This window comes from Daphnia carinata, chromosome 9 (assembly GCF_022539665.2).
Source record: "Daphnia carinata strain CSIRO-1 chromosome 9, CSIRO_AGI_Dcar_HiC_V3, whole genome shotgun sequence".
NCBI classification, from domain to species: domain Eukaryota; kingdom Metazoa; phylum Arthropoda; class Branchiopoda; order Diplostraca; family Daphniidae; genus Daphnia; species Daphnia carinata.
In genome coordinates, this window is record NC_081339.1 from 8,559,898 (window position 1) to 8,578,976 (window position 19,079).

At 38.9% G+C, this 19,079-nt stretch overlaps 2 protein-coding genes across 2 annotated transcripts; both read right to left on the bottom strand.

Annotated features, from left to right (window-relative positions):
- Positions 1-1,304: 1,304 nt before the first annotated feature.
- On the bottom strand, positions 1,305-8,415 carry LOC130700688 (ATP-binding cassette sub-family C member 4-like). Its single transcript, XM_057522670.2, has 25 exons — positions 8,028-8,415; positions 7,495-7,605; positions 6,806-6,955; positions 6,467-6,674; positions 6,291-6,407; positions 6,129-6,234; positions 5,905-6,061; positions 5,698-5,836; positions 5,526-5,636; positions 5,248-5,451; positions 4,959-5,137; positions 4,607-4,898; positions 4,317-4,535; positions 4,094-4,260; positions 3,696-4,030; positions 3,534-3,613; positions 3,311-3,461; positions 3,012-3,242; positions 2,855-2,930; positions 2,695-2,789; positions 2,498-2,625; positions 2,024-2,442; positions 1,830-1,959; positions 1,647-1,757; positions 1,305-1,571 (listed from the first exon to the last, which is right to left on the bottom strand). The coding sequence occupies exons 1-25, from the start codon at positions 8,102-8,104 to the stop codon at positions 1,383-1,385; spliced, it is 4,182 nt and encodes a 1,393-aa protein (XP_057378653.1). The 5' UTR covers positions 8,105-8,415; the 3' UTR covers positions 1,305-1,382.
- A 3,003-nt stretch (positions 8,416-11,418) lies between these two features.
- Positions 11,419-18,471, bottom strand: LOC130700690 (ATP-binding cassette sub-family C member 4-like). Its single transcript, XM_057522671.2, has 25 exons — positions 18,131-18,471; positions 17,597-17,707; positions 16,910-17,059; positions 16,572-16,779; positions 16,396-16,512; positions 16,234-16,339; positions 16,010-16,166; positions 15,802-15,940; positions 15,631-15,741; positions 15,353-15,556; positions 15,088-15,266; positions 14,737-15,028; positions 14,447-14,665; positions 14,224-14,390; positions 13,826-14,160; positions 13,664-13,743; positions 13,440-13,590; positions 13,141-13,371; positions 12,983-13,058; positions 12,822-12,916; positions 12,625-12,752; positions 12,151-12,569; positions 11,957-12,086; positions 11,774-11,884; positions 11,419-11,698 (listed from the first exon to the last, which is right to left on the bottom strand). Exons 1-25 carry the CDS (start codon positions 18,205-18,207, stop codon positions 11,510-11,512), a joined length of 4,182 nt encoding a protein of 1,393 aa, XP_057378654.1. The 5' UTR covers positions 18,208-18,471; the 3' UTR covers positions 11,419-11,509.
- Positions 18,472-19,079: the final 608 nt, after the last annotated feature.

The window sequence follows — 19,079 nt, forward strand, 5'->3', positions numbered from 1 at the left end:
AAGATAGACGGTGAAAGAAGAAATGTCAGAAAATTGCAACGCGATGAGTGCCATCGGTCTAGTCAGATAGATGTCCATTCAAAGCGCATAGTCTTTGGCACACGCAAGTGTTCGAATTGTCAAGATAAAATGAAAGTACACAAAGAAGCACGCTAAACAAGAGACTCAAGGTTAAACAAGAGATAAATGACAGATCGCACTGTACAAGAATGATCGCGACAGGGAATATCATTGGTGGATTGGGAGGAGAAATGATCAAAACTGAAAATGAAACAGGAGTGACCAAAATAGCCTTTTAAGTATTCGCAAACGAGTCGTTTTCTGGAAATCAAAATACAACCAATGGTTCACAGTTTCTTGTTTCCTCATTTCTCCCTGCGATTAACATCAATTTTTTCAATTAAAAATGGCGTTTAAACGCCAGTGTAGTGAGGTAACAGGTCGTCCACGATGGAATGCCATTAGCGTGGCGACGGTGGTAGCAATACGAACGACACTTCTCCTCTCCAGAACGTCGGCAGAAGTGCACAGTCGATCCTGTACACGAAAGGGTAGCAGAAAATCCAGGAAAACAAAAATGTGGGGAAAAAAAAGACGATAGCGTCGGGTGAAGAAAGATAGAGAATAAAATAATATAATAAATAAACGGTGGAATAAAATAAAACGGGTGAGGAAAGATAGAGAATTAAAATAATCGGGTAATAAAAAAAGAATATTTAAAAAAACAAAAACAGAAAACAAAAAAAACTGGGAGCATATGGTTAGATTTACGACTGGGTTTCTACGCTACTCTAATTTCTATATTTTACCCCGATAAAACTGTTGGTGTTATTATCTTTCCCAAGCCAGCTTGGCTAATTGTATATTATGCAACCAAAAGTTTTGGACAGTAGCGCCAGTCGACTAAGATTACAAACAAGTCCTGCCACAATTTCCGTGGTTTCCATGAACGACGTTCAAGCTTAAAATTAACCGAAGTTTCGGCAATGTACTGTATACATATCTAAAAAGGACGGATTTCATAATAACACAAAACTGATTTATGTTGTACGTATCTAATCAAGTACAAATTGATGTCAAAACAGCTTCCTATTTCCAACAAGATAAATACACTGTTGGCATTACGCACAGAATCTTTCAAAAAATTTGCGTATTAGATTTTAATGACGAGACGCATAACGCATAACCACGATAAGAAAACAGGGTGGTAGGTGTGAGAAACGATTTTGAGAAATGGGGCTGGCCGTTTCTTACACAAGAAAAGAAGAAAAAAAAACATTACACCAAGCAAATTCAAACCGAACTTTATTGTATTTATATCTATTTTCCATTATGCATTCATCATAAACCACAGAACGGCAGTTTTCAAGAATCAAAATTTTCTAGGAAGACTCTGATAACAAATGTACGTCACAGTTTTCAATTTTCAACTTTTCCGTTTCAAAATCTGATTCATCTAACCCTTGTTCTTGAGAAGCTTTCGGGCATAACTGATGACGGATGGTATTCCCATTCGTTTCCATAGTCAAATCCGTTTTGTTTCTACCCTCACTCCGCCTTTGTTCAGCAGCCTGTAGAATGAATAAAAGAAATCGCCAAGGTATTTTTGAGTTCAGTTCCGAATTTAAGAGCTTAAATCATTTTACCTGTTTGGCCAATTCAGTTAATTGAGTAGCCACGATAGGGCCAGTTTGTTCCACTAAGCTATAAAACATGCTTGTGGGATTTTCCAAAAGAACAGCAGGCTCATCAAATTCCTTAATAGTTACCGATTTAGCAAATAAACATTTAGAGAGTAAGGCAGTAGTGATTCTTAAATGTGTCTTTACCTTTAAATAGCCAGCATCAAGTAACATGATCCTGTCTGAATCAATGATTGTATTCAAACGATGGGCAATTGTCAGAACAGTACAATCTCGGAACCTCTCTCGAATCGTGAGCTGGATCAAGGAATCAGTTCTACGCGAAAACAGCAGCAAAAATGAGTTAAAATTTTCGCTTGTAATTTTGAAACTTGGCTTACTTTTGATCGACGTTTGCTGTGGCTTCGTCCAATACAAGGATGCGATTCTGTCTAAGAATGGCTCGTGCCAAACAGATGAGCTGCCTTTGACCAACGGAAAAATTAGCTCCTCCTTCAGTCATATTTGCTTCTAAGCCGGAGGATAGATCCTTAACCGTCTCCTTCAGTTTTGCGCCTTCAAGAGCGTTCCAGAGGGCATCGTCACTGTAAAGACCGAAGGGATCCAAATTTTTCCTAAGCGAACCCGAAAACAAAACGGGATCTTGTGGAATGATGGCTATCTTCGATCGTAAATCATGAAGACCGATCGATTTGCTGTCGATGCCATCGATTATGATGCGACCATCTGGCTCCGCCAATCTAAACAAAGCTGCAATAAGTGACGATTTACCAGCTCCCGTTCGACCGACGATGCCAATCTAGGAAATTTAATAATAAAAATTGCGTCGAATGTTCACAGTTTCAGAATAAAACCTTCTCATTTGCTCTAATTAAACAGGTGATGTTTTTCAGAACGGGTTGGTTAGCTTCAATATAACGAAGAGACATCCCAACAAATTGGATTGCTCCGCTCAGTGGCCACGTATCTGGGGGTTTCTTTCCTTAAGAGACAACAATGAAACAAACAAAAATTAATTTACGAGTAAGTGCAGAATGAAATTTGAATACACCTGGGGCAGAATCAAGGGGTGCCTCTGAAGGCAATCTGCTATAGTCAATAATACGTTCAACGGACGTCATTTGGTTTTCCACTTCTGCTGATTGTCTGTAATTCATTTACAATTGTCATCATCATTCATTTTTTTTTCTTAACGGGCATAATTTTATTACTTTACACCCCACTGGAACATACAAGTCAAGGCCATTGCAGAGGATATCGCAAGTCCAGCTTCGCTTCCGGTCACAGCTATAAAGGACAAATAATGTAACAAAGATAATTAATCAAACTGCTGATAACTGGAAATAAGCCGCAAATGGATTAACGTACAATCGCGGAGTCCTAAGCAGCCGTATGTAACACATCCAATGTAGACGACGCACATCCAATCTAGCCAAATGCCAAACCATCGACTGGTCGACAAAAACATGTACCAAGCAGAGCTGTGAACATCTTGACACTCATCAAAGATTTTTTGGAAGATCCCTTCACACTGATGGGCTCTTAAGGTGGTTAACCCAACCAAGGATGAGGACAAGTGAGTAAACACAGGACTCCGAGCTATAAATTAATAATCGGGTTGATAATAAAATCAACCGCGAAAAGCATATCGTAGCGTAGTAACTCACTGGTAGCTTCGAGGCGTTTCACATCGCGAGCTGTTTTCAAATAGAATTGCCGAAAATTGACAAAAACAATTGAAAGAAATAGGATTGGCAATAATAGCCAAGGGTTAACCAGGCTAACTAGGAAGACGATACCAACAGCAGTCAGAGAAATCTGAAAAAGTTAAAAAAAAAAAAATTAAATGTCTAATTTAATCAAATCCATTTCGTATTAATTAAGCTTTACAGCAATAACGTCGTAGAACGCGGAAGGTAAGATCTCGTCCACGCATCCGATATCTTTTGTAAAACGATTCAAAACACGTCCTAAAAAATTTAAAAGGATAATAATAATTGTAGGATGGAACTTGACGAAAAATAATTAAAAATTAAGAATGTTGTCCCATACCGACTGTATTTTGATCGAAAAAAAGCAGAGGTGTGCTGATAACTGACTGGAACATGTGATTGTGTAACTTGGTCGATGACATCATGCACATCGTGAAGTAAAGGATGATGCGAGTCAACGAGAAGACGAAAAGACAAATAATGAGGATGGTGAAAACGTATATGCCCGTGTACGTGTCTGGATCCTTCCACCATTCACCGGAAAAAATGGCAGTTTCTTCCGTGGCAGAAGAGATGTTAAAGAAATCATTTTCAATAACAGATATGTATGTTGAATTTTCCGATACGTTTCTGTTTGCAGCACGATGTTCTTCGGCATTTGTCCATAAAGACAGCCTTACCAATCATAAAAATTTGTACATACAATCCAACAGTTAAATTTCGACTCAATAGACAAACCAATAATCGGATCCACTGAAAAGGACTTGAGTAAAAACGCAAATGATGCTAATTGTGAGCAGGGAAATGCAGTTGCCACCCGACCGCAAATATTCCCAATAGACTTTAGCAGACACACTGCCAGAGGAGCGAGTTTCTTCCGCAAACGTTGGTTTCTCCTCTTTTTTCTAAACCGAATAAAAATTTAATTGCTTCTTATAATGTAATTAAGTGAAAGCCAGACCTCTTTCACTGAAGACCTCGATGCGACAGATCCCACACGCTGCCGTGTCCAGTTCGAAATAGACCCACACCTTGAAATCGAACTGTCGACTTCACATTTAGAGAAAGATCGGGTCAGATTATCTTCCTCCAGCTCTGGCTCTTCGTTTCCTATTGTTTTTGCAATATCCAAGCCACTATTACTGATTTCTTTGTAGGATCCCATCGCTTCCACACTACCCTACGTCACAAGAAATAATTTGCAAATTACACCGCAGTGAAAACAAAAATTCCCTTTAGAAATGAGCTTACCGCTTTGAGAATAAGAATCTGATCTACATCTTTCAAGTACTGAAGTTGGTGGGTGACTAGCACTCGAATTTTGTCTCGTAGGTAACCATTAATTGCTTTATCGAACAAATGACGTCCTACGTGGGTGTCGACAGCGCTAAGTGGGTCGTCCATTAAGTAAATGTCGGCATCAACATAAAGGGATCGGGCAAGATTAACTCGCGCCTTCTGACCGCCACTAAGCGAGGCACCCCGTTCGCCCACCGCGGTCTGATCACCGTTTGGAAAGAGGCTAAAATCCTTATCCAATGCACTAGTCAATGTAAGAACATACTATTATAATTGAAATAAAAGTAGGATGACACAATAATACCAGGCTTTGATCACTTTTTTGTAGCGTTTGAGATCATACTCCAATCCACACAAGATATTCTGACGAACCGTTCCAGTGAAGATCCAAGATTCTTGAGAAGCGTAAGCGACCTTCCCCGCAACTCGATAGGTTCCCGTTGACGCAGAAAGCTCACCCAGGAGGACATTCAGCAGTGAGCTCTGTTATTTGAATTCAAAATCAACAGGTAAATAATGTAGAAAGAACGAACGGATGAATTCCTAGGATACAGTAGGGAGTGAATTTTAATGATTTTATTTTAATGACTGACCTTTCCAGACCCAACTGGACCAACGATAGCAAACACCTGGCCAGGACGGATAGCGAAAGAAATATTCGTCAACGTGTTATGTTCTTTCTCCCCAGCAGCTGGCCACTTGACTGTCAATTGATTTAATTCGACCAGACAATCGGATATCGCTGGGCGCACTTTTGCCTCAGCATTTTTTTCAACTTCATCCAACAATAAGAAATTCTGCATTGAAGTGTGCGAAACGATTATTTGTTAATTAAACAATTTTTTTAAGATGAATTGCAAATGAAAAGTACTTCGATACGCTTGGTAGAGACTCTAGCCTCTGCCGCCGTAGTAATCGCACTGGGGAAACACAACGACATACTAATGCCGATATTATTGAACAGGGAAACAGTCACGAAAACCTGTTGAAAATATTTTATAAATTAAAAACGTACAAAGTAAAACAATAAAGTTACTGTATACCTTTTCAGCAGTTAAATGATTACCGGTAAAGATAAATACCAAGAAAGTTAAAAATATAATGAGTTTCGAGGACGTATAGAAGAGACTCATGTTAAGTGCGCGGAAGTGGTTCGTCCGCTTAATAACATTTATCTCCTTTCTAAGAATAGAAAAAAAAAATGAAAATCAGAAAGAAAAGTCTAACACCTAAATGTCTTAATCAAATACCGGCGGCACTTTGAAATGAATTTGGCAAAAGGCTTTTCCCATGTGTACATTTTAATCACCCTCATCGCGGAAATAATCTCGTTCATCGCTCTTATCCTTTCGTCAGTGCGTTTAGCAGTTTTCAGTCTCAGCTTTGAAAACACTTTGCCCATCCAACCTGATTAGATAAAACGAAATATAATTTTCCTGCCACTATCGTGGTATGTGCAGTTCCTGATTTGTACTTTGCAAAGGGACGAAGAGGATCAATACGGCAAGGCCGACCAAGCACGAAGGTCCGATGACGTGAAGCAAAATAACCATACTAATTATTATCTGTATGGGCCCGATCTTATGAAATGCAAAAGTTGTAATTTACATGTTCAAACTTATATATTCGTCCTTACCCAAAGATAATGAAGAAAGAGGACTGAAAAATCGTAGCGACTGACGTCATTGGACATGAGATTGACCATTTGACCAACCGTTGTTTGTCCCAGAGCCTTTTGGCTCAGCAGCAGACACTATAAAATGAATTGAATTATAGGTTTTCACGGACGATTGAAATGAATAGAGCAAATACCTTTTTATAAACAAGAGAACACGCTGCAACTCTGATTTGCATTCCGGTATGCTGACAGGAAAAAAAATACGTGTGTTGAGTCATTGTACACAGAGCAGATGCCAACACTACTCCAGTCGCATAAAGATAAGCTTGCGTGGTGGATATTGTCGTATTTTCACTGCCAAAGTAGTGAACTAGTTGGCCCAGACAAAGGGGTTGACCAATCCTAGATTGTTTAAGATTAAAATTTTTTTTTTAACAATTAGTTTAACATTGATGCACATCCTAGTACTTGACGATTTCATATGACTAGGCTATAAAAAGATGAGGAAAAAACAATCCATTGAAGGTGTATACTTTAAAATACATTCTTCCAGAAACGCTAGAAAGCCCACCAGTAGAAATTTGGGTCCAAATGTCCGAACCAAAGCTTTCGTAAGGCTAGGCTTGGTTTTCTTTTTTTTGTTAGCATCTCGTTTACATTTAGCTATTTGGTTGTCCCACTCCCTACAGAGAAAAAAGAGACAAAAAAAAAAAATAGGGACAATTTATAATAGGTCAAATATGTTAAATCAACTTGAATTATATACTACTGGGCGAGTCTGTGAGCAAATTCTGCGGCGGTTAAACTTTAATCATTTTGATTTCAGCATTTATACAAAGAATAAAGCATTATACAAGAAATAAAGCACAATTCAAATTACTACTTACGACAAAGTAGTATATGCATGCATAATTAAAATATATGTAACTAACACTAAACGTAAGTTTAGTGTAGTTTTCTAAGTCCTGGAGCAAAGCCGCTTCACATGCCATTTCAAATACAATTCACGATGCAAACTAGACGACGATTGATTCTATCCTTTATTGTTACAATGATAAGGACCGGAAGAGCGGTGTTTACACATTGTTACAATAAAAGTAAAAAACAAGTTTATAATGGAAAAATTCCTGTTTTGCGATAATAATAGATTTTAAATCCCGAACAGTCGCGTGACAGAGCGCTTTTTTTACTGCAATCCGTTAACTTGCACCATTCAGCTTACCTTTGCAGTTTCCGTCCGAGCTCTTCGGAATTGTCTTCTGGCATAACATCGTACAGGTCGTTCACCTCAAGATCTTTCTTTGCTCCAACACCCATAAAGGGGATTACCCACCTTTAAAAAAAATCAAATTAAATACTTGATTTCTAATGGAATCCTGCAGTTGAAGAATGATTTAAACGAATTGTTTGTAGAAAATGTGTAAGGAATACGATTAGTATTCCATCTTAGTAAACAAAAATACATTTTCGGCCTCTGAGAAATTAACTGCATGTTCATTTTATGAGGACCTGTTATTGACATGTTTTGCAAAATTAAGGTCCTCAAAGAATCAAGAATATGATCATATACATAGTTAATAAACAACAAACGCACTACGGCTGTACTAAAAAATGCAGCCGCATTGCCGCGCTTTTGTTATTGCCATACCAGCAGACGCAAAAAGTCACGTGTCTGGCATTATCGATCCAATCGCAATCAGCTGATTGCGACGAAATTCTTCGAAGTACTATGATCTTGTTCCCTTAACTACTTACCAGAATACCATGGCAGAAAGACAGTTTGACGTAAGTCTGGGATTCGGCTTCAGCGTCTTGTTTTTGTTCACCTCCATGGCTGAAAACGGATAGGATAGCCTTGACGATTGTGTAACTGCTTGAGGGCAGACCTGGTGTAACGAAAAAGGCCTTTGGACAAAATCACGTTTCTTTTCTTCACACGCTTTGAAGTTTTTGCTGTTGAATCGTGGGCAATTTCCAAAGTCATCGAATGAACTTTGGATGAGCACGGTTTTCAATATACAGTACACCACAAAACGTGACTGTGTGGCAACCCGAGACCGAAAATCTCAGAAACAAACAGCAGACGACTTCCTCTTTTGCCAGCTGCCCTGACTTGACTGAGCTTCGGAGCTGCCTCTGCTCAGACTTGCCGTTGCGATTGTTTTTTCGATTTTGATCGCCGATCAAATCATCACTGATTGATTTTGATTGGCGATTCGATTTTTTCAAAATGATTTGATCGGCGATAAAGTTTCAGCGATTGCGATCATTTTGAGGCGAAATCTAGTGGTGGAAATTTAAACTAAACTGTCACCATTTCAAGTCAATGGCGACCAAAAAGGCGTCTGCTGCGAAAAAAGGATAAACAGCATCCTCAGCAAAACTTTTTAGCAAAAATTTATATGAATCATAAGTTTTTACGTTTGGTGGCGCTGACTTCAATCGCAAAAATGATCGCTGTCGATCAACGAGTTTTTTGATCGCCGATCAAATCAAAATCAAAATGTAAAGATTTGATCGGCGATCGTTTTTTTAATCGTAATCGGTGATCGATGATCGCGATCGCGGCAAGTCTGGCCTCTGCTTTAGACTACCCCTATTCCTCGATTCCGTTCCCCTTTTTTTCAGCCTCAAGAATTTCTTGCTCTCTCTTCCTCCTTTTTTTTTTCACGATGCCGTTAATAGCCGGCGTCGGATCCAAACGTTAAAAGTGCTACTTGCTGTAGATATTACATACTCGTGTTTGCATTGTGTGACTAGTGACGTTTTTACTTTGTTAGGGTTTAAAAAAAGCACGTTCTTTGAAATTTGCACGATTGAGCAGTAAGTAACGCAACGGCGGGCTACCCACGTTTAACAATGCAAAAAGAAAAAGGTAACGAGTGTGTTTGCACGAAGGTTCTCAATTTCATCGCGACAAAATGTCTTGACAAAAACTCATAAAGAGACGTCTGCTTCGACAGATTTCACGGGCTATTGATAATTGGAAACAGCAGCTTCCTATATGCTCTGAGATACGGTAAGATAAGATTAGCATAGTACTTAATGTGCCTTTTCTGTTGTTCAGACCACCCCACCATCAATTTCATCTTAGCATGAAACAAAACAAAAATTATAATTTCATAAACAATTTAAAAAACTTGCACGAATGCCATTTCAATAACACGGCATTTCTATTCTCCACCATGACTGTGCATTTTCGTGATCGTCTTTCATCTGCTTTCAACTGTAAACGTCAATAATTCTAATTTCACCACGCGTATCTAAGGGGTGAAACGAAGTGTTTAACAACGTGTCCAATATCGGACATACGACTGTCTACGACTTCTTTACTTGCGCTGTTCAATTGCAGTGGTCGTTTTGCAGACGAGGTAATGCGTTGCGCACGAATGATGCAAGTTTGCACATGTTGCGCCACCATCTGTTACTAGGCAAGAATTTCACGACCAGCACTGCACCAGCGATTGCTTATTCATGAATACCACCAGCGCTAATGCAAAATACTTTTTAGCTAGTCACGATATTTTTAGGACTGAAAAATGGTGAAACGTTCAACAACAATTTGAAGGAATTTGGACTTTGCTTCGTGCGCTCTAGAATTGCACCATTTACACATTTCTGCTCGTCACAAGTGTGAGATGATTTGTTTTTATCGCTACACGGCTAAGGTGCAAGAATCTCAAAACGATTGTGCAATGCAAATTAATGGAATATAAGCAGACCGAAAATGGATTGCATCATCAATCGGGCGATTCAAGAAGGACTTGACGACACTACTTGTCAAGGAAATGCAAAAAAAGGGACTCTTAAATGGCAACTGCGTTGCCTCTATTTAATGAAGACACAAATCATCTTCGAAACAAAAATGAAGTCCACATGCATATTATGTTCACTTTTTAAAAAATTCACGAAAAATGTGTGAATGGAATAAGATAGACGGTGAAAGAAGAAATGTCAGAAAATTGCAACGCGATGAAGTGCCATCGGTCTAGTCAGATAGATGTCCATTCAAAGCGCATAGTCTTTGGCACACGCAAGTGTTTGAATTGTCAAGATAAAATGAAAGTACACAAGCTATTAAGAGATTCAAGGTTAAACAAGAGATAAATGACAGATCGCACTGTACAAGAATGATCGCGACAGGGAATATCATTGGTGGATTGGGAGGAGAAATGATCAAAACTAAAAATGAAACAGGGGAGACCAAAAATAGCCTTTTAAGTATTCGCAAACGAGTCGTTTTCTGGAAATCAAAATACAACCAATGGTTCACAGTTTCTTGTTTCCTCATTTCTCCCTGCGATTAACAGGTAGCACCTAGGATTTTTTCAATTAAAAATGGCGTTTAAACGCCAGTGTAGTGAGCGGTAACAGGTCGTCCACGATGGAATGCCATTAGCGTGGCGACGGTGGTAGCAATACGAACGACACTTCTCCTCTCCAGAACGTCGGCAGAAGTGCACAGTCGATCCCGTATACGAAAGGGTAGCAGAAAATCCAGGAAACCAAATGTGGGGGGACAAAAAGACGGTGGCGTCGGGTGAGGAAAGATAGAGAATTAAAATAATCGGGTAATAGAAAAGAATTTTAAAAAAACTGGGAGCATATGGTTAGATTTACGACTGGGTTTCTACGCTACTCTAATTTCTATATTTTACCCCGATAAAACTGTTGGTGTTATTATCTTTCCCCAAGCCAGCTTGGCTAATTGTATATTATGCAACCAAAAGTTTTGGACAGTAGCGCCAGTCGACTAAGATTACAAACAAGTCCTGCCACAATTTCCGTGGTTTCCATGAACGACGTTCAAGCTTAAAATTAACCGAAGTTTCGGCAATGTACTGTATACATATCTAAAAAGGACGGATTTCATAATAACACAAAACTGATTTATGTTGTACGTATCTAATCAAGTACAAATTGATGTCAATTAACAGCTTCCTATTTGCAACAAGAAAAATACACTGTTGGCATTACGCACAGAATCTTTCAAAAAATTTGCGTATTAGATTTTAATGACGAGACGCATAACGCATAACCACGATAAGAAAACAGGGTGGTAGGTGTGAGAAACGAGTTTGAGAAATGGGGCTGGCCGTTTCTTACACAAGAAAAGAAGAAAAAAAAACATGATACATCAAGCAACTTCAAAACCGAGCTTAATTGTAATTATATCTATTTTCCATTATGCATTCATCATAAACCACAGAACGGCAGTTTTCAAGAATCAAAATTTTCTAGGAAGACTCTGATAACAAATGTACGTCACAGTTTTCAATTTTCAACTTTTCCGTTTCAAAATCTGATTCATCTAACCCTTGTTCTTGAGAAGCTTTCGGGCATAACTGATGACGGATGGTATTCCCATTCGTTTCCATAGTCAAATCCGTTTTGTTTCTACCCTCACTCCGCCTTTGTTCAGCAGCCTGTAGAATGAATAAACGAAATCGCCAAGGTAATTTTCAGTTCAGTTCAGAATTTAAGGGCTTAAATCATTTTACCTGTTTGGCCAATTCAGTTAATTGAGTAGCCACGATAGGGCCAGTTTGTTCCACTAAGCTATAAAACATGCTTGTGGGATTTTCCAAAAGAACAGCAGGCTCATCAAATTCCTTAATAGTTACCGATTTAGCAAATAAACATTTAGAGAGTAAGGCAGTAGTGATTCTTAAATGTGTCTTTACCTTTAAATAGCCAGCATCAAGTAACATGATCCTGTCAGAATCCATGATTGTATTCAAACGATGGGCAATCGTCAGGACAGTACAATCTCGGAACCTCTTTCGAATCGTGAGCTGGATCAAGGAATCAGTTCTACGCGAAAACAGCAGCAAAAATGAGTTAAAATTTTCGCTTGTAATTTTGAAACTTGGCTTACTTTTGATCGACGTTTGCTGTGGCTTCGTCCAATACAAGGATGCGATTCTGTCTAAGAATGGCTCGTGCCAAACAGATGAGCTGCCTTTGACCAACGGAAAAATTAGCTCCTCCTTCAGTCATATTTGCTTCTAAGCCGGAGGATAGATCCTTAACCGTCTCCTTCAGTTTTGCGCCTTCAAGAGCGTTCCAGAGGGCATCGTCACTGTAAAGACCGAAGGGATCCAAATTTTTCCTAAGCGAACCCGAAAACAAAACGGGATCTTGTGGAATGATGGCTATCTTCGATCGTAAATCATGAAGACCGATCGATTTGCTGTCGATGCCATCGATTATGATGCGACCATCTGGCTCCGCCAATCTAAACAAAGCTGCAATAAGTGACGATTTACCAGCTCCCGTTCGACCGACGATGCCAATCTAGGAAATTTAATAATAAAAATTGCGTCGAATGTTCACAGTTTCAGAATAAAACCTTCTCATTTGCTCTAATTAAACAGGTGATGTTTTTCAGAACGGGTTGGTTAGCTTCAATATAACGAAGAGACATCCCAACAAATTGGATTGCTCCGCTCAGTGGCCACGTATCTGGGGGTTTCTTTCCTTAAGAGACAACAATGAAACAAACAAAAATTAATTTACGAGTAAGTGCAGAATGAAATTTGAATACACCTGGGGCAGAATCAAGGGGTGCCTCTGAAGGCAATCTGCTATAGTCAATAATACGTTCAACGGACGTCATTTGGTTTTCCACTTCTGCTGATTGTCTGTAATTTATTTACAATTGGCATCATCATCCATTTTTTTTTTCAACGGGCATAATTTTATTTTACTTTACACCCCACTGGAACATACCAGTCAAGGCCATTGCAGAGGATATCGCAAGTCCGGCTTCGCTTCCCGTTATAGCTATAAAGGACAAATAACGTAACAAAGATAAATTAATCAAACTGCTGATAACTGGAAATAAGCCACAAATTGATTAACATACAATCACGGAGTCCTAAGCAGGCGTAGGTAACACATCCAATGTAGATGACGCACATCCAATCTAGCCAAATGCCAAACCATCGACTGGTCGACAAAAACATGTACCAAGCAGAGCTGTGAACATCTTGACACTCATCAAAAATTTTTTGGAAGATCCCTTCACACTGATGGGCTCTTAAGGTGGTTAACCCAACCAAGGATGAGGACAAGTGAGTAAACACAGGACTCCGAGCTGTAAATTAATAATTGGGTTTATCATAAAATCAAGCGCGAAAAGCATATCGTAGCGTAGTAACTCACTGGTAGCTTCGAGGCGTTTCACATCGCGAGCTGTTTTCAAGTAGAATTGCCGAAAGTTGACAAAAACAATTGAAAGAAATAGAATTGGCAATAAAAGCCAAGGGTTAACCAGGCTAACTAGGAAGACGATACCAACAGCAGTCAGAGAAATCTGAAAATGTTAAAAAAAAAAAAAATTAAATGTCTAATTTAATCAAATCCATTTCGTATTAATTAAGCTTTACAGCAATAACGTCGTAGAACGCGGAAGGTAAGATCTCGTCCACGCATCCGATATCTTTTGTAAAACGATTTAAAACACGTCCTAAAAAATTAAAAAGGATAATAATAATTGTAGGATGGAACTTGACGAAAAATAATTAAAAATTAAGAATGTTGTCCCTTACCGACTGGATTTTGATCGAAGAAAAGCAGAGGTGTGCGGATAACTGACTGGAACATGTGATTGTGTAACTTGGTCGACGACATCATGCACATCGTGAAGTAAAGGATGATGCGAGTCAACGAGAAGACGAAAAGACAAATAATGAGGATGGTAAAAACGTATATGCCGGTGTACGTGTCGGGATCCTTCCACCATTCACCGGAAAAAATGGCAGTTTCTTCCGTGGCAGAAGAGACGTTAAAGAAATCATTTTCAATGACAGGTATGTATGTTGAGTTTTCCGATACGTTTCTGTTCGCAGCACGATGTTCTTCGGCATTTGTCCATAAAGACAGCCTTACCAATCATAAAAATTTGTACATACAATCCAACAGTTAAATTTCGACTTAATAGACAGACCAATAATCGGATCCACTGAAAAGGACTTGAGTAAAAACGCAAATGATGCTAATTGTGAGCAGTGACAAGCAGTTGCCACCCGACCGCAAATATTCCCAATAGACTTTAGCAGACACACTGCCAGAAGAGCGAGTTTCTTCCGCAAACGTTGGTTTCTCCTCTTTCTTCTAAACCGAATAAAAATTTAATTGCTTCTTATAATGTAATTAAGTGAAAGCCAGACCTCTTTCACTGAAGACCTCGATGCGACAGATCCCACGCGCTGCCGTATTGAGTTCGAAATAGACCCACACCTTGAAATCGAACTGTCGATTTCACGTTCAGAGAAAGATTGGGTCATATTATCTTCCTCCAGCTCTGGCTCTTCGTTTCCTATTGTTTTTGCAATATCCAAGCCACTATTACTGATTTCTTTGTAGGATCCCATCGCTTCCACATGACCCTACATCACAAGAATTAATTTGCAAATTGCACCGCAGTGAAAACAAAAATTCCCTTAAGAAATGAGCTAACCGCTTTGAGAATTAGAATCTGATCTACATCTTTCAAGTACTGAAGTTGGTGGGTGACTAGCACTCGAATTTTATCACGCAGGTAACCATTTACGGCTTTGTCGAACAGGTGGCGTCCTACGTGAGTGTCTACGGCACTAAGAGGGTCGTCCATTAGGTAAATATCGGCATCAACATAAAGGGATCGTGCAAGATTAACTCTCGCCTTCTGACCGCCACTAAGCGAGACACCCCGTTCGCCCACCGCGGTCTGGTCACCGTTAGGAAAGTGGTTAAAATCCTTATCCAATGCACTATTCGATGTAAAAACATAATAGTATAATTGAAATAAAGTGGGGTAAAACAATAATACCAGGCTTTGATCACTTTTTCGTAGCGTTTGAGGTCATACTTCAATCCACACAAGATATTTTGACGAACCGTTCCAGAAAAGATCCAAGATTCTTGCGAAGCGTAAGCGACCTTCCCCGCAATTCGACAGGTTCCCGTTGAAGGAGGAAGCTCACCCAGGAAGACATTCAGCAGTGAGCTCTGTTATTTGAATTCAAAATCAAATAGGTTGAATTCCTAGGATACAGTAGGGAGTGAATTTTAATGATTTGACTTTAATGACTGACCTTTCCAGACCCAACCGGACCAACGATAGCAAACACCTGGCCAGGACGGATAGTGAAAGAAATATTCGTCAACGTGTTATGTTCTTTCTCCCCAGCAGCTGGCCACTTGGCTGTCAATTGATTTAAGTCGACCAGACAATCGGATATCGCTGGGCGCACTTTTGCCTCAGCATTTTTTTCGACTTCATCCAACAATAAGAAATTCTGCATTGGAGTGTGCGAAACGATTATCTGTTAATTAAACAATATTTTTTAGATGAATTGCAAATGAAAAATACTTCGATACGCTTGGTAGAGACTCTAGCCTCTGCCGCCGCAGTAATCGCACTGGGGAAATACAACGTCATAATAATGCGGATATTATTGAATAGGGAAACAGTCACGAAAACCTGTTGAAAATATTTCATAAATTAAAAACCTACAAAGTAAAAAGTAAAATTATTGTATACCTTTTCAGCAGTTAAATGGTTGCCAGTAAAGATAAATACCAAGAAAGTTAAAAATATAATGAGTTTCGAGGACGTATAGAACAGACTCATGTTGAGTGCGTGGAAGTGGTTCGTCCGCTTAATAACATTGATCTCCTTTCTAAGAATAGAAAAAAAAAAATGAAAATCAGAAAGAAAAAGTTAACACCTAAATGTCTTCATCAAATACCGGCGACAGTGTGCAATAAAATTGGCAAAAGGTTTTTCCCACGTATACATCTTAATTACCCTCATTGCTGAAATAATCTCGTTCATAGTTCGAATTCTTTCATCAGTACGTTTTGCAGTTTCAAGTCGGAGTTTTGAAAAAACTTTACCCATCCAACCTGATTAGATAAAACGAAATATAATTTTCTTGTCACTATCGTTGTGTATGCAGTTCCTGATTTATACTTTGCAAAGGGACAAAGAGGATCAATACGGCAAGGCCGACCAAGCACGAAGGTCCGATGACGTGAAGCAAAATAACCATACTAATTATTATCTGTATGGGCCCGATCTTATGAAATGCAAAAGTTGTAATTTACATGTTCAAACTTATATATTCGTCCTTACCCAAAGATAATGAAGAAAGAGGACTGAAAAATCGTAGCGACTGACGTCATTGGACATGAGATTGACCATTTGACCAACCGTTGTTTGTCCCAGAGCCTTTTGGCTCAGCAGCAGACACTATAAAATGAATTGAATTATAGGTTTTCACGGACGATTGAAATGAATAGAGCAAATACCTTTTTATAAACAAGAGAACACGCTGCAACTCTGATTTGCATTCCGGTATGCTGACAGGAGAAAAAATAAGTGTGTTGAGTCATTGTACACAGAGCAGATGCCAACACTACTCCAGTCGCATAAAGATAAGCTTGCGTGGTGGATATTGTCGTATTTTCACTGCCAAAGTAGTGAACTAGTTGGCCCAGACAAAGGGGTTGACCAATCCTAGATTGTTTAAGATTAAAATTTTTTTTTTAACAATTAGTTTAAAATTGATGCACATCCTAGTACTTGACGATTTCAAATGACTAGGCTATAAAAAGATGAGGAAAAAAAATCCATTGAAGGTGTATACTTTAAAATACATTCTTCCAGAAACGCTAGAAAGCCCACCAGTAGAAATTTGGGTCCAAATGTCCGAACCAAAGCTTTCGTAAGGCTAGGCTTGGTTTTCTTCTTTTTGTTAGCATCTCGTTTACATTTAGCTATTTGGTTGTCCCACTCCCTACAGAGACAAAAGAGACGAAAAAAAAAATAGGGACAATTTATAATAGGTCAAATATGTTAAATCAACTTGAATTATATACTACTGGGCGAGTCTGTGAGCAAATTCTGCGGCGGTTAAACTTTAATCATTTTGATTTCAGCATTTATACAAAGAATAAAGCATTATACAAGAGATAAAGCACAATTCAAATTACTACTTACGACAAAGTAGTATGTGCATGCATAATTAAAATATATGTAACTAACACTAAACGTAAGTTTTGTGTAGTTTTCTAAGTCCTGGAGCAAAGCCGCTTCACATGCCATTTCAAATACAATTCACGATGCAAACTAGACGACGATGATTCTATCCTTTATTGTTACAATGATAAGGACCGGAAGAGCGGTGTTTACACATTGTTACAATAAAAGTAAAAAACAAGTTTATAATGGAAAAATTCCTGTTTTGCGATAATAATAGATTTTAAATCCCGAACAGTCGCGTGACAGAGCGCTTTTTTTACTGCAATCCGTTAACTTGCTCCATTCAGCTTACCTTTGCAGTTTCCGTCCGAGCTCTTCGGAATTGTCTTCTGGCATAACATCGTACAGGTCGTTCACCTCAAGATCTTTCTTTGCTCCAACACCCATAAAGGGGATTACCCACCTTAAAAAACAAATCAAATTAAATACTTGATTTCTAATGGAATCCTGCAGTTGAAGAATGATTTAAACGAATTGTTTGTAGAAAATGTGTAAGGAATACGATTAGTATTCCATCTTAATAAGCAAAAATACATTTTCGGCCTCTGAGAAATTAACTGCATGTTCATTTTATGAGGACCTGTTATTGACATGTTTTGCAAAATTAAGGTCCTCAAAGAATCAAGAATATGATCATATACATAGTTAATAAACAACAAACGCACTACGGCTGTACTCAAAAATGCAGCCGCATTGCCGCGCTTTTGTTATTGCCATAACAGCAGACGCAAAAAGTCACGTGTCTGGCATTATCGATCCAATCGCAATTAGCTGATTGCGACGAAATTCTACGAAGTACTATGATCTTGTTCCCTTAACTACTTACCAGAATACCATGGCAGAAAGACAGTTTGACGTAAGTCTGGGATTCGGCTTCAGCGTCTTGTTTTTGTTCACCTCCATGGCTGAAAACGGATAGGATAGCCTTGACGATTGTGTAACTGCTTGAGGGCAGACCTGGTGTAACGAAAAAGGCCTTTGGACAAAATCACGTTTCTTTTCTTCACACGCTTTGAAGCTTTTGCTGTTGAATCGTGGGCAATTTCCAAAGTCATCGAATGAACTTTGGATGAGCACGGTTTTCAATATACAGTACACCACAAAACGTGACTGTGTGGCAACCCGAGACCGAAAATCTCAGAAACAAACAGCAGACGACTTCTTCTTTTGCCAGCTGCCCTGACTTGTCTGAGCTTCGGAGCTGCCTCTGCTTTAGACTACCTCTATTCCTCGATTCCGTTCCCCCTTTTTTTCAGCCTCAAGAATTTCTTGCTCTCTCTTCCTCCTTTTTTTTCACGATGCCGTTAATAGCCGGCGTCGGATCCAAACGTTTAAAGTGCTACTTGCTGTAGATATTACATACTCGTGTTTGCATTGTGTGACTAGTGACGTTTTTACTTTGTTAGGGTTTAAAAAAAGCACGTTCTTTGAAATTTGCACGATTGAGCAGTAAGTAACGCAACGGCGGGCTACCCACGTTTAACAATGCAAAAAGAAAAAGGTAACGAGTGTGTTTGCACGAAGGTTCTCAATTTCATCGCGACAAAATGTCTTGACAAAAACTCATAAAGAGACGTCTGCTTCGACAGATTTCACGGGCTATTGATAATTGGAAACAGCAGCTTCCTATATGCTCTGAGATACGGTAAGATAAGATTAGCATAGTACTTAATGTGCCTTTTCTGTTGTTCAGACCACCCCACCATCAATTTCATCTTAGCATGAAACAAAACAAAAATTATAATTTCATAAACAATTTAAAAAACTTGCACGAA

Coding starts and splice junctions, on each gene's coding strand:
- LOC130700688 (XM_057522670.2), bottom strand. CDS start 8,104: ATGGAGGTGAACAAAAACAAGACGCTGAAGCCGAATCCCAGACTTACG. Junction 6,408..6,466: donor GTTCTCTTGTTTATAAAAAG/GTATTTGCTCTA, acceptor TTCATTTTATAG/TGTCTGCTGCTGAGCCAAAA. Junction 6,235..6,290: donor TCTTTCTTCATTATCTTTGG/GTAAGGACGAAT, acceptor GCATTTCATAAG/ATCGGGCCCATACAGATAAT.
- LOC130700690 (XM_057522671.2), bottom strand. CDS start 18,207: ATGGAGGTGAACAAAAACAAGACGCTGAAGCCGAATCCCAGACTTACG. Junction 13,372..13,439: donor GAAACGCCTCGAAGCTACCA/GTGAGTTACTAC, acceptor ATTAATTTACAG/CTCGGAGTCCTGTGTTTACT. Junction 11,885..11,956: donor TTGATGCTGGCTATTTAAAG/GTAAAGACACAT, acceptor GTAACTATTAAG/GAATTTGATGAGCCTGCTGT.